The sequence below is a fragment of the Larus michahellis genome, chromosome 1 (assembly GCF_964199755.1).
Source record: "Larus michahellis chromosome 1, bLarMic1.1, whole genome shotgun sequence".
Classification (NCBI taxonomy): domain Eukaryota; kingdom Metazoa; phylum Chordata; class Aves; order Charadriiformes; family Laridae; genus Larus; species Larus michahellis.
The window spans coordinates 97779876-97793278 of record NC_133896.1 but is presented as its reverse complement, the minus strand read 5'-3'; the positions used below and the strand labels follow the sequence as shown (position 1 = coordinate 97793278).

The window sequence follows — 13403 nt, the reverse complement described above, 5'->3', positions numbered from 1 at the left end:
CAGCTGTCCTGGCTGTGTCCCCTCTCACCTCCTGTGCACCCCCAGCCTACTCGCTGCTGGGGTGGTGTGAGGAGCAGAAAAGGCCTTGACTCTGTGTAAACACTGCTCAGCGGTAACTAAAACATCCTTGTGTTATCAACATTGTTTTCAGCACAGATCCAAAACATAGCCCCATACCAGCTCCTATGAAGAAAATTTACTCTATCCCAGCCCAAAGCAGCATAATTCTTCACCCCTTATTCCCTACCATTTACATCATGCTCAGGCCACACACTGCCCAATAAATCCTCATTAATCACCACACCTCTTCCCATCCTTTGATATATACACACAGATATCATTCCCTTAGTTTTTTGACCACCCCCCTGTAAAATGCCCATAAATGTCCATAAAATGTTCAATGAGTTCATTCAGTCTATGACTTCGGCCTCCATCTGTTATGGTGGTTGCTCAGGACAGGAGAGGTGATGTGTTGCATGGAGTTACTGGGCACCAAAGCCAGTTCAGGTTGGGTCACTGCTGCACTTGCTCTGCTTCTTGTGTGGCTTGTCCTCCATTGGTTCGGGTGGCTCCTGCTATAGTACTTCTTATAACATGCAACTCAAATCATGCGCTAGAACAATTTAAAGGTGTATCTATTACAATCCGTACCCCTGGTCTCTTGGGACCAGACCACAGAGGTTAACACTGTAATGAACTCCTTCCCTTTACCCTGCTCCGGATATCCTGGGACCGCAGTCCCTCAGGAGTGCACCTGCCTCAAGTGGAGCCTTATCTATGAGCCACCGTCTCTTCAGGGGTATAACTGCTGCAGCACAGACTTATCCACAGCCACATTTGCTTAAAGGTGCACCTGCTCAAGCACGGCCTTATCCATGGACCACAATCCCTTCAGAGATGTACCTGTTCCAGCGTGCCCTTACCCACAGCCACAGTCCCTTCAGGAGTGTGTGTGCTCCAGCATGCTCACAGGCACAGTAGTCTAAGACGATAAGCAGTACAGCAAGCAGCAAAAGCAAAACTGAACCACTAATGAGCACTAGACTCTAATATACAGTAAGGCAAGCAAGCTCCATGACAAGCACAGAAGCCTGCCAATTAATGCCTAAACAGCTATAAATTCAATGTAGCACATTCCAATCAAATCTGTCATTATCTTGTGGTGAACACACCAGTAAGAAGAAGGGGTGCCCTGTGAGAGAAAGGAAGAAAAGTTGCTCCAGTAGTTGCCCAGGAGACTGGGCTGAAATATGACCATAGAAAGCTTAGGTTGCTTTACCCTCACTCCTGCAAGAAGGATTTCTGATGGCTTTGAGAGTAAATAGACCAAGGAGTAGGGGCAGGGCTGGTTACCCAACCCTGTTGACTCCGTTATGCAAGTTTGATCTCTTTTATCCCTGATGGAGGTTAGAGAGACTCTGAGCCTTTTGAATATAAACTGCAACAAAGGATGTGAGACGTTTTTCTTTCTGTCTGGAGAGCTGACCGGTCTGGAGAAAAGGAAAAGAAATGTAGTAAGTAGAGCTCAACAAGAACATGTCCCGTGTACTGCTGACGCCAGTGGGCTGTTGCTAACCTGGGGCATGTCTGTTGGTATCTCTGAAAATTTGACTTGGCCTGCAGTTCATGAAGAGAGGAAAGGAAGATGGGTCTTCTCTGTGTACTCCCTTTGTCTGTAATATACTTAGTAGAGCCAAGCAGAGTTGCCGCTTTGCAGATGGTTTTAACATAAAATGAGACCACTGGTGGAGAAGCTGTGCGTTTGCCTATACGTTTGTATGTGTAGGTGCTGAACGCTTGCTTAGCTGCTGCAAGTACGGCTTGCGTGCAGTCAGTTGATGTGCACTGTGGAAACTCAGTTATCAGGATAGCTGCAAATATCAACTAAAGTCAGTGTGGTTTTCTGCTTGCTGGCCGTTTGATAAAGCAGTTAGGTTGCCACAACGAATTGGCAGTAATTCTGTTAGCCTCCAAATTGTTTATTCTTCTAGATCTTGTCTCTGAGTTCATCTGCACTGTCTGCCAGCTCTGCAGAGTTCAGACTCTGTTGTGACCAAACAGCCTTATGTGACAACAGACAGACATAACGTGAAAGGAGCAGTTTCTGTGCCAGCAGAATAAATGTCTGCATCCTGCAGGTGTCATTCTGCACAAACCGCCCCAGGCAGTGACTTAGAGGGTTTATTAGCTGCACCAGGAAAGGGTGAGGGGCAGCAAGGTAGTGGTAGAAAAGCTGCAGAAGGGAGAGAGCGCGTGACACAGCATTTCCTTTTCTGTATAAAGCTAGATAACTATTCTGTGTCACTGATACTCAAAGAAATTAAATAAATGCACGAATAGCTAAGGGGGGGGGGGGAGGGAGGAAGAAAAAGAAGAATAAAAAAGATTCAGTCTGGGATTGGAAAGGTTGTGAAGAGGGTAGAAACGCCTAACAGCTCTGCAACCTGGGCATGTGAAACACAGAATCACAGGGCAGCATGCCTGGCAAAGGTGCTCCTGCAGTGCCTTCCCACTTCTGCCCTTAAGTAAGCTGACATCTCACAGGAATATCATTGACATGGCATTGTGGAGATGTAGCAAACTGAATGACTGTAGCAAGTGGAAAAGATCTCCAGATGTATGACAGTTTGGAATAGAGTTTTCTGTACAGGAACAACGATGAGACGTGTATTTCTGCTGAGCATGGAGGGTGAGACGGGTCTGAAATACCCGTGCTTCCTTTGAAATTTTGGGTGCATAGTGGTATTCAGCTCACATCTATTCAGAATAGAAGTTAAGAAATGCTGAAGAGACACAGCTATGTTTAGAGGCTTAGTAGTGGCAGTGCGTCGTCAAGTGAAAGAATAAACTCAAGGGCTCCCTTGTGATAGGACCAGTAAGATATGTTTAAAGAAATTAATGTGAGAGAGCTGTGTTGTGTGGGCTGCAGGTCTCTGGATTGTGCACAGAGGTAAATGGGTGTGAGGCTTAGATCTCAGGAGTGCAGTAACTTCTGCGCTCCAAGTAGCAATAACTGCTTAAGCTCAGTTATTCTCTCTCTCCCATTTTTGTAGCTGTTGGTGAAACACTTTAAAATGCTTATGGTGAAAATGAGAGTTGCTCAAAGTTAGCTTCAGTCCTGCATGATCATACTGGGAAGGCTGCTGCTTATCAGTATGCAAGGAAATGTCTTTGGATTTCTTTTATCCTGTAAGACATGACACTTAAATACTAGAACACAATGTATTTGAAATGGTGTGACCTCATCTTATACAACATGACTTAATTTCCTATTGCTAAATATGTTAGATTTGGTTTCATAAAAAAAGATTGATACTTGCATGAGTGACAACAGCATCTAAAGTTGCACCAGAGAGATGATGGGAGACAGAGCTGACAAGGGTCAGGTAGGATCTGCCCTGCATGCCCTAGTTCTGCACAGTTACAGCAGCTGCGTTGCAGATGTTTGCTTCTTTCTCCGGAACGCTTTGGTGAGGTGTCCAGGTCAGACTGGCACGTCCCTGCCACAAGTCGCATTGCTGACTGAGGCGTACTGAGAGTTTCTTTCATCACTGCTCAGGTGCTGAGTTTGAACGAGGCCCAGACAGCTCTGCAGATGGAAGAGGCCTTGGCTTGTACTGTTTTCTCATTGTCCTAGGAAACAAGACACCAATACTGTAAGTGTGAGGACGAGGCTGTTTTGGGAATGTGGTTTTGGGCTCTAGGAATGTAAGAACAGGACTCCTCCCTTCATTTGATAGAGGAACAAAAGAACATAAGGCTTTACATCTGTACTGTCACATGAGCATGACTGGCCATGCTCCAGCCAGCACCAAATGGAGAGGTGCCAAGAGCCCTGGCAAAGCGTGGAGCTGAAGTGACTGGAGCACAGTAACTAGTTCTGCCCCTGCCGTGTTTGTACTGTGCTTCTGGGCAGCAACTGCACCTTGTGACAGACCCACTAGCTCAGATAGAGTATGCGGCCAAGCTGCCAGACTGCTGCCAGAACTCCTGAGCAGTTACAGCAGCAGGCCTGTTCTGCTCTCATGCGATACTGCCTGCATTTCTACACTGGCCCTGCCTTCTCTGGCTTCCTTTCAGCAGGACAGACTGGACTGAAACTCTGTCTCCAAGCTCTGAACGATACTTTGCCGCCTCTTTAGTCTTCATAGCCTGGCAATCTTTGTTCAGATCCCTCAGTTGGGTGGGAAAACCTGACCATTCCCTTTGTATTTTTGCTTCTGAAACAGGTATGGCAGCAGGGAGAAGGTCCCTAGTGCTCATGTATGGACTGCCTCCCCCTCTGCCCCAGCTGTGGTGATGTAGACCTTGGACAAACCTCTATTGACATGGGCTGAACTGGCATGTTTCTGACAGACTGAGGTGACCGCACATGACATGAGTTAGTACCAGAAGCCCTTCTAAACCTCCCCAGAACTGGCCAAATGGGTTTGTGTGCATCATGTCCCATACGTACCTGCTATCCCAGAAGGTGTAGAGATGAAGAACAGCAAGCAGAAAGAGGAGGCTCAGGAGACTAGCAAGGCTGATGACACAGTGAAGAAACCGTGTACTACTCTCTAAAGAGAAACAGTTGCTGCTTTAGGTACATCTCACAGACTTTTTTTTTACCCTGTGCCTCCATCAGGATGGCATCTTCTAGATACTGCTCTCTTTGTGCTCTACTTCAGAGGATGACCTAAGGTAGCTGGAGCACAGCGCCAGGCACAGAGCTGGCAATACACAATGTCCCTCCATGCCCTTGATGGAGGACCCTTGTCTTTTGCTCTACAGGCACTAATTAGATCCTCCTCCCTACCCGTTCCCATGCTCCAGCTGCATCCTTGCGCGTGCATCCCAGCAAATTTCACCTCTGATTCTCTTCCAACCAAGTACTTCAGTGAAGTACACATGGTTGCACACAATTTCCCAGCAAGGTCTTCAACTTCACCACCTAAAGCCTTCACCTACCAGCCGTGCTTTGGAGCTGTTAGGTAGCTTTCAGTCTTCCTGTCACAACCTACGTATAACCGAACAATTAGCAAGACATACTGGTACCACTGGATCACAATACGTAGATCTAGGTGATGATACCATAGACATCTTTGTGTGTCACAAACTTCTGAATAATCCTGCCTTTCCATCCAGCTCTATTGGGTGGAAGGCAAGACCACTTCTCCTTTCCTAGAATTTCACAGAGGAAGTTACAGCACTCTACAGGACTTTTACAGGGGACTGACAGCACTTTTGTTTATCTTTCCCCCTCCTGACAAATTTCTCACTGGAAACTAGCTCAGCTGCATGGTTCCTGCTGCAATCCTGCCAGTGCCACTGGTGTTTGTCTTAGTCCATGAGCAGAGGGCTAAATAGGGTTTTGAACGCTGAATGCACAGGGGGAAGCTTACTTGTGGGATGACAGGCTATGGACTTGCTCCAGTTCCCAGCCAGGTGGGACACAATGCAGGTTGTCCCATTGGTGCTGTATGCTGTGAACTTGCTGAGAACAGTCACTGTCCCGTCGTCATGGCCTTCTTCCTTGGGGGTGGAGTTGTTCTCTAGGACCCACGAGATCTGAGCAGCCGGTTTCCCTGCCGCTGCCTTGCACACGGGGTTCCCTTGATCATCACAGTAGAGGGTCAGCCTCGGGGGGACTGCAAAGCATCAGGAGGAGGAGATACATGGAGTGAGTTTGCTGCAGCTGGGGTAGGATGTTCTTGTTTTCTACCCAAAATGAACAGAGTGAAAAGAGGAGAATAAGGTAGGAGGTGCAATCCCGTTACAGTGACATGGGCCCAAGTCACAAGAGACAGAGATCGTGCCTCTTTTTTCCTTTTGGACAACTCTCCCCCATTCAGGTGGCTTACCACAGCCATGGAGGAGGTTTCCCTGGACATTGCGGTAGGCAATTATCCCAAATGCAGGACTGAATTAGACTTTTGACCTAAGCAGCCATTGTACACATTTTTTAAAATGTATTTGAATGGCAGCATAAGAGGAAATGGGTCCATTCTTACTGTCTGGAAAAGAACATCCCCTGTTCGGTACAATATCTCAGCACTTGGAAGTGTCAGTCTCACATGCTTTAGTTCTCTTAAATTAGTGTATTTAGAATTGATTCCACAGGATGACTGTATGCATATGCAGAATTCTCTGTTGGTATATTGGATATTGCTTCACACCTGCCATTTCTAACTAGGCAGTGGAGAAGGGGGCGGGACAAGGAAGAGAAGTTTTGGGAAATAAGGAGAAGGGAGACATGGAGCTGCTATCAATGAAATGCATGAAGTTTATCCCAGGAAGAAACCTCCACTTCTTACTGCGCGCTTCCCCTGGTGCATCCCCATGCATGTCCCTTTGTATGTCCAGGCCCAGCCACGGTCCTTTGGAGAACTGTAAAATGAGGAAGGAGTCCCTTACCCAGCACAGTCAGGTAGTATGACGTGTGGAAATTCCCTTCTGCTACTACTACTTTGCAGGTGTAACTTCCCTCATGGGCTCTTCCCACTTGCTGTATCTCAAGGGTAGGATCCTGATCTGGTCTGAATTTCCAGTTGATGCTCTCACTGCAGTTTGTTCTGTCTGTCTTGTTCTGGTCAGCCCTGTATCCCAGGCTGCAGGGGCCTCCAGCCTTGGGGTTTATTTTCCATGTTGCCATAGTCATATTTGGTTTGGGAGAGCAGATGAGCACAGAGCTGTTACCTACTGTCACTGACACTCTCTTGTGCCCTGAAGGAGAGAAAGAAGGAGAGGGATATTTGAGAAGGATCCCAGGGAAGTCACTCACAGCCTTGGAGTTCTGGTCTGTGCTTCACAGAGAAATACCTGCACTGTTACACACTAGTGTAAGGCCCTGTCTGGACCAGCCTGAGCTGCGTCTCTCTTCTTAGGTGGGAATAGATCACCAAATTCATGGTTGCCTTCTCATACATTTGTCCTTGTTTTCACTCCCTCCTTCTGTAAGGTCCTCTCCCTAGGACAGTGGATTAAGAACATGACTAGGGAGCAGAGTTGGAATGAGCTGCAGAGCCCATCTATTTGGGAAGATCTCTCAGGTTGCTTTTACCTCAGTATCACAGCCCACTACATCAGAAAAATGAATGTTTGAAGACATTCACCCTACTTTTGTGCTTGATAGAAGCAGCCCTCCTAATCAGGTCAAGCGCAGGTGGCAATTTCTGCCCTGCTGCTCCAAAGCTTATACGAACCAGTTTCCCTGATTATAGTGATGACAGAATATATAGTAGAGAATTACGACATTTAACTGGAAAGAAAACACATTCCTGTTTGCTGTTAGATGCAGAGATTCCTGACAGACTCAAGATCACTGCCTTGTGACCTGCCTCACCTGTCCTAACAAAAACAAACAAGAAAGACAAACAACATTTTGCATAATCAATGTAGTGTAGGGAGGAGAAGGGTTATAGCTGCATTTTCAGATTCCACATTTTTGGAATTAGCTTTTCTAAGTATTTAAGTAAGCTTGTAAAGGGGAAACAACCTTCCCATTAAGTATTATTACAACTTTCATCTGAATGTAGTGTCATAAAATCCCAGTATCCTTCATTTTTCAGGACAAGTTATTGATACCTAAGGGTAAAGCCTGATAGGGTACTCAGACTGACCAGAAAACCTCCCATCAAACAGTTTTTTTAATAAGCCTGTTAATTATCACGAAAAATATCATACTCCAAGAAAATCATTACCAGTTTTCATCACATCATTGAAAAGCCTAAGTTCAACATCTTCTTGGTTGACAACTGAAAAGATCTAGTTGCAGCTAGAAAAGTTTTGATCTGCAGGTTATCGGGTTTGCATAAAAAATTTCCTTCAGCAATTTGTAAAGATCCCTTCCTCTAGATTTTTTTGTTCTCAGAGAAGAACGGAGTAAACATCACTCTGATAGATTGCCTTTTCCTCCTCTGCCCTTAACAGAGTTGGTACCAAAGTACCATCACAAGTACCTGTAGCTCCTGTGACCGCAGTGATGGTGAACAGAACAATGGTGTACGTGGCCTTCCTGACGCCTTTCAAAGTAGCTCTTGCATTTGTGGGCGATGTGTGTTTCTTGCACCATCCGCCGTGCTGTGAGCTCCCCATCATCCCCTGCCAGTGATCCCCAGCAGCCAGAGTTACCGCTCCTCCTGTGCTCCTGGGTACCCCACAGTGCAGCTACAAAGAGGTGGTTCTTCTTCTTCCTAGCACAGAGCTTCCTGTGCCGAGAATTGGTGAGCACAGAGGAAATGGTATTGTTATCTGCTTTCTGACCATTGGCCTTCGGTATAGTGTTACTGTGGGAAGAAAGACTCTATAGCAGAACTTGCATGAAGTCTAAGCAGTGTGATTTTTCATGTCTGGTTCTGATCTCGCAGTGAGAATTTTATCATTGGGAACTGGGGGAAGGATATTCTCAACTTACCACTTAACAGATGCTCAACATATTCCAAAAATTCTCTTAAAACAAATTCCTTTTCCTCCCTACCCTATTCTTCCCCACATACCTAACAGCCTAAGACCTTTTCCTCTAAAGGGCACTGGGAATCACTTCTTCCCTGCAGGGAGGGAAGGTAGGTAGGTACGTTGCTCATTTATATTACATTTAACTGTTTTGCTGATAAAAGTATGTCTATAGACAGTTCGGCCAAGGATGCCTTTTTTTTTTTTTTTGCACCACTGTTTTGTTTGTTTTTCAAACTATTCTGGTATTATATTCCCCCCATACATAACACAAGTGAACACTGAAGGACGTTCCAGTGGTGAGCTGCGAGATTCTCTTTAGAGCCAGAAGATCTCTTAATCTTTACAAGGTCCTTAAAAACATTTTCCCAAGCTACTACTCTCCGTCTTCCCATGTGATTAAATACCAGCAAAGACAGCTTCACTAAATATAAGATGAACCTACTTGGAAATGAATGCACTGAATTTCATTTTAACAGAAAAATGTTAGCCTCCCCAAACTTTGAAGCTACCAAGCTGAAATGAGTTGATGACCATTTGCCGGTTCTAAGAAAAGAACTCTCCCCTCACAACTATTGTCATAGCAGATTCATGTATTTCCATGGCTGTGCTGAAATGTTCCTGGAAGGTCTTCAGTTCTGTGGTCAAATAGATGCACGGCATCCACGAATGGAGGGGATCACTGGCAGGCAGGCAACTAGTGGGTGCCATTTAACTGAGAAGAGGCATAGCGCCCATTAGTGACTCAAAGGAAGAGCTGTGTAAGTTCAAAAAGAAGGTTAGGCAACCTCTGTTCACAGTCCTTGTATTCAGAAAAGTCAACAGCAGCAATGTAATGAAATCTTCGTCTCTGCTGGCTGTTGTTGCTGCAGTTATGCTTTCCAAAAGTCACTTTGTCAAACAATTTCAGACAGCTACCTGCGCCTTGGCCAATGCAGCTTCTGCATCAGTGCTGTGGTTTGGCGGTTAAGTGCAACAACCATTTCTCATGTTTAGAGGCAGGTCCAAGATGCAAAGATCACATTTAGATCCCTGCAGTGCAAGACATACCATAATTTCAGCCATAGAATCTGTGAGTGATGTAGCTTAGCACTAAATGGCAGAGGCAGCAAGAAAAATGGTCCAAGTCATGAAAATCAGACGCTTTCAGGGTCCTAATCACTTGGGGTTTAATTGGGAGCAATGCACCCTGGCACCTGAAAGGATCTAGGGTCATTTTAGAAACTAAGACAGGAAAACTCATGGTAAATGGAAAGGGAGAATTTCCTACAGCACGTGATGCAACTTAGTCCAGTTATCTTTGGGGTAAGGCCTAATATTTTTGTGTTTGGGTTTTTTAGGGTTTTTTTTGTTAAAGATTCTGCTTGCTCTCTGATAGTGAAGATGATGTATGAACACCATGTTCATATTTCTTTAGTTAGCCTTTTGGTTTTTGAGTCTTTGGATTACAGTCTAGACACAGCACAGCAACTTACTGCGTGACTGTGAAGAGTAGAAAGGTTGTATGTGGGCGATTTGGCAGGGGGAGAGTTGAGGGGGGTTCTTTATTTTTTGGAAGCCCAAACTCTCAGTCTGACACTAGAGCTGGAGACAGACAGCATGGTAATATTGTGCCCCAGAGAGGTGATCCAAACTACCGAGCTGCTGGATCTGGTTATTCTCCATCCAGCTCTGGCACAGCCTGGAACTGGTTTTAAGTGTCCTTCAGTATTAGATTGTTTCCTCCTTAGCTTGTGTTTTTTGAGACCCTGTTTTACTTGAAGTTGTAGAGTACCACGAACAACTGCACGATATCCTGTTTCCTTTGTGTCGTTTCTCTCTTGCTATCTTACTTTTTTTAGCCATTCTGCAAGAGCCCTGGTAAGGGGCTCTATATGTACACGATACCCATAGCAGATGGACTTAACCTCACCCTCACCCTCTTCCCCCCAGTTACTGATGTACCAAATCTGGTTTTAGCCACCTTCCTGGGTGTTGCAGAGCATGCTGACAGTTGCTCAAAGGTTATTAGTAGCTCAGCCCGCAGGGAGAACACCGTTTTGCAAACGCTGGCTTCATGCTGCTGCTGCTGCGCACTCCCTCTGAGCGGGCTTTTGTCGGGGCCCAGGCTCCAGCTGCGCTTTCCTCTCCATCTCCTGGTCAAAGCAAGCAACAGCACTTACCTTGAAAAGGTTACCTTGAAAAGGTAAGTGCTGGTTTTTTGGATGATCGACTGTGTCACGTTCAAAACAAAACATTTTACTTCCAGGGATGTTCATTATTGCTTTCTAGTACTGATGTGATAAGTTTGGGTTCACTTTTAGGTGGAGCATTTGCAATTCCTGAATGAGGGCATTTCCTTTGGGGAGTGAAGAGGAGGGCATTTGCTGAAGCTGTTACTATTGTTCCTAAATGGGGGTTCTTCACCTGGTGTGCGAGAGCCAATCAACACACTGAGTCGAAATACTAGTTTTTATTTCAATTCTGCAGAATTGGGTGCCAGGCATTTAACAACGGCCAGCACACCTCACGTTTCAAACGGCACAATATTTGGAATGATAAAATGCAGCTGATTGCTCAATAATGATTCATTCACCACTCCTAACTATACATATGCATCTAACTCATGTTTAAAACATTTGGGGAGGTTACTTGATGAGCATGCTCATTATTGACAAAGGGGTGTGTATTTTAGCATTATAATTACCCAAGGTTAGTTTAGGATACACTTCTTGGCTCAAATTTGGTCCAGTGGTTATATTTTTTGCAATCTTATGTCTAAGTCAGCAACTGCAAAAGAACACATAAGACACATTTCTTCATTTCACATCCTATTCAAGGTTAGGTACATTCCTTGATGCCTCAACCGTGTCCCAACCAAAACTTCTTGATAAGCTTTTAACTTTGTTCTTTAGGCATCATTACTGGATTTATAAATTATCAAATAAACACTTTGCTTACATCAGAAATGCTTTTAGGATAGAGCATTAAAGAATATTGTAGTCTGAGAAAACGTGTTGTAGATCTGCAAGGGACAGAACGAGACCATCCCCACCAGCTTTTACAACCTAAAACTCAGAACTGTGTCCCACATGAGCCACCAGTACCCCTGAATCGTGTCGCACCACAGCCTTCGGATGCCACGCACAAAAAAGCTTCAGTATGCTAAAAAGGGCAATCTCAAAACATTGAGATAATAAGATTACATTTCCAGATTATTATTACAAACACAACAAAGGTATGTTGTGGGATCTCAGCCATGCAACACTAGGTTCTTGCATAAGCTGGTACTTTGCTTAGAAATTTGTAGCAGGAATTACATTATTTAAGCCTTTTTCTTTCATGCCACTGCACTGTTTTACCACAGATATGCATTGTATGAAGGCAGGAGCCCTGCTGACAAACCTGGTTAAGGATGTGGAGTACAGAAGGGTTCTCACATAGCTTTGTCTGATATTCTGAATGTCTCTGCAATAAAATCACTGTATGACACGAGGCACAGCAAGACTGGGGAGGAAGCACATGATACTGTCTTTCTTCCTTAACAATTCCTTTATTTCAAGATTTACCTGCTGCTACCATGGTCCTGGTCATGGCCATAGTAGCAACCAGCGTTAAGGAAACAAAAGTTTATCTCAAATCAGTTCTTGATGTAATGGTTATGTGGTTCTCCATCCCACCTGCACCAATCATGGGGAGCTTTTCCATTTGTCAGTGTCCTCACCAGCCGGTGTTATTGGCACTATTTTTATTTTTTCAGCCCAGATTCAAAGGGTTTCTAACTGATTTAACACCCTTAAGACGCAGAATTTCATCCTCTTCTGCATATTCACAGCTCTGTTTCCTGTGCTAATGACCAAGGGCAACTCTGAGAAAATGGATGGCGTAATTAATTCTGATTTCCGCTCTTTGCCTCTCCTCAAAGCCTCAAGGGCAAAACCAAACACTGCAGCAGAGGTCAGATGAGGTAGAGATAGAACAGATTTATTAAATTTGAAATTAATATCAAAAAGAGGATTTCAGTTCTGTGAAGCCGGTGGAAATTACTCTTCATCTAGGACTAGTAGTGTTGGCTACCACATGAACAATAACACCTCTCTCTTCCATTACATTACTCGAGAAATTTTAAAAAACTTTCCCACTACTGAGTATTTTAATCATTTTTTAATTTTTTTTTGTTTGTGTGTCTTAGAATGCCCAGCCCTTTAGATGTTTATGGCTTTGAATTCCTTCTTGAGGAAAGAGACACTTTTTTTCCCCCCCTAAACAGAATAGTTTGCATAGAGGAAAATGCAGAGCTTCTTAGTATTTTATACAAGTAATTTAGCCTTTAAAACTGGCTATCCTACTAACTCTAGTTTCTAAACTACCTTCCAAGGGGAAAGAACATAGGCTGTATCTTAGCAGAAAGCACAGATTCGGACGCAGTCAGTGTGCTCTTTATGTTACAAAAAAGCAGAAAGGTTGGTGCATGCACTCCGTCCTTTCTGGCATGTTTCATGGTGACAACATTTGGTCTCAGTTCCTCTTCTTGGAAATGAAGCTCAAAGCCCAGTTGGCTTTGGCACACTGGACCTGACCCGACCGCCCCAAATGCACAAGGAGCCCTCCCTCCTCTCCCAGAACTCCATCTCCAGCTGGTCTCACAGCTACCCTTCTCCAAGAGGTATCTGAAATGAATGATGGTTTGACCTGTCACACGATGCTGGGATAGACAAGATCAGACTAGACAAGACAATTGGTGTCAGTAATTCCTTCCAGCTCTGTGCTCTTGACAATTCTTTGGGACTTAGGTCAGTGTTGATGGTCATAGATCCCTCCTTCCCACTCCAAAGGAATGATTGTCAGAGTTTGTAATTTTGACTAAATTATTTTTGTAGTCATTCCGTAACATCTGAACTATATAACCCACAACTGAAAAGAGACATATGCTGCCACAGACGTGAGCCATAGGCAATTTTAGTCTGAACGCCTAATGTTTGGCAGTAATA

At 44.7% G+C, this 13403-nt stretch overlaps 1 protein-coding gene across 1 annotated transcript; it reads right to left on the bottom strand.

Annotated features, from left to right (window-relative positions):
• Window positions 1–3209: 3209 nt before the first annotated feature.
• LOC141737839 (cell surface glycoprotein CD200 receptor 1-A-like) lies at window positions 3210–6699 on the bottom strand. The gene is made up of 4 exons (XM_074572828.1): window positions 6397–6699; window positions 5385–5630; window positions 4457–4559; window positions 3210–3633 (listed from the first exon to the last, which is right to left on the bottom strand). Exons 1-4 carry the CDS (start codon window positions 6638–6640, stop codon window positions 3549–3551), a joined length of 678 nt encoding a protein of 225 aa, XP_074428929.1. The 5' UTR covers window positions 6641–6699; the 3' UTR covers window positions 3210–3548.
• Between the last annotated feature and the right edge of the window lie 6704 nt (window positions 6700–13403).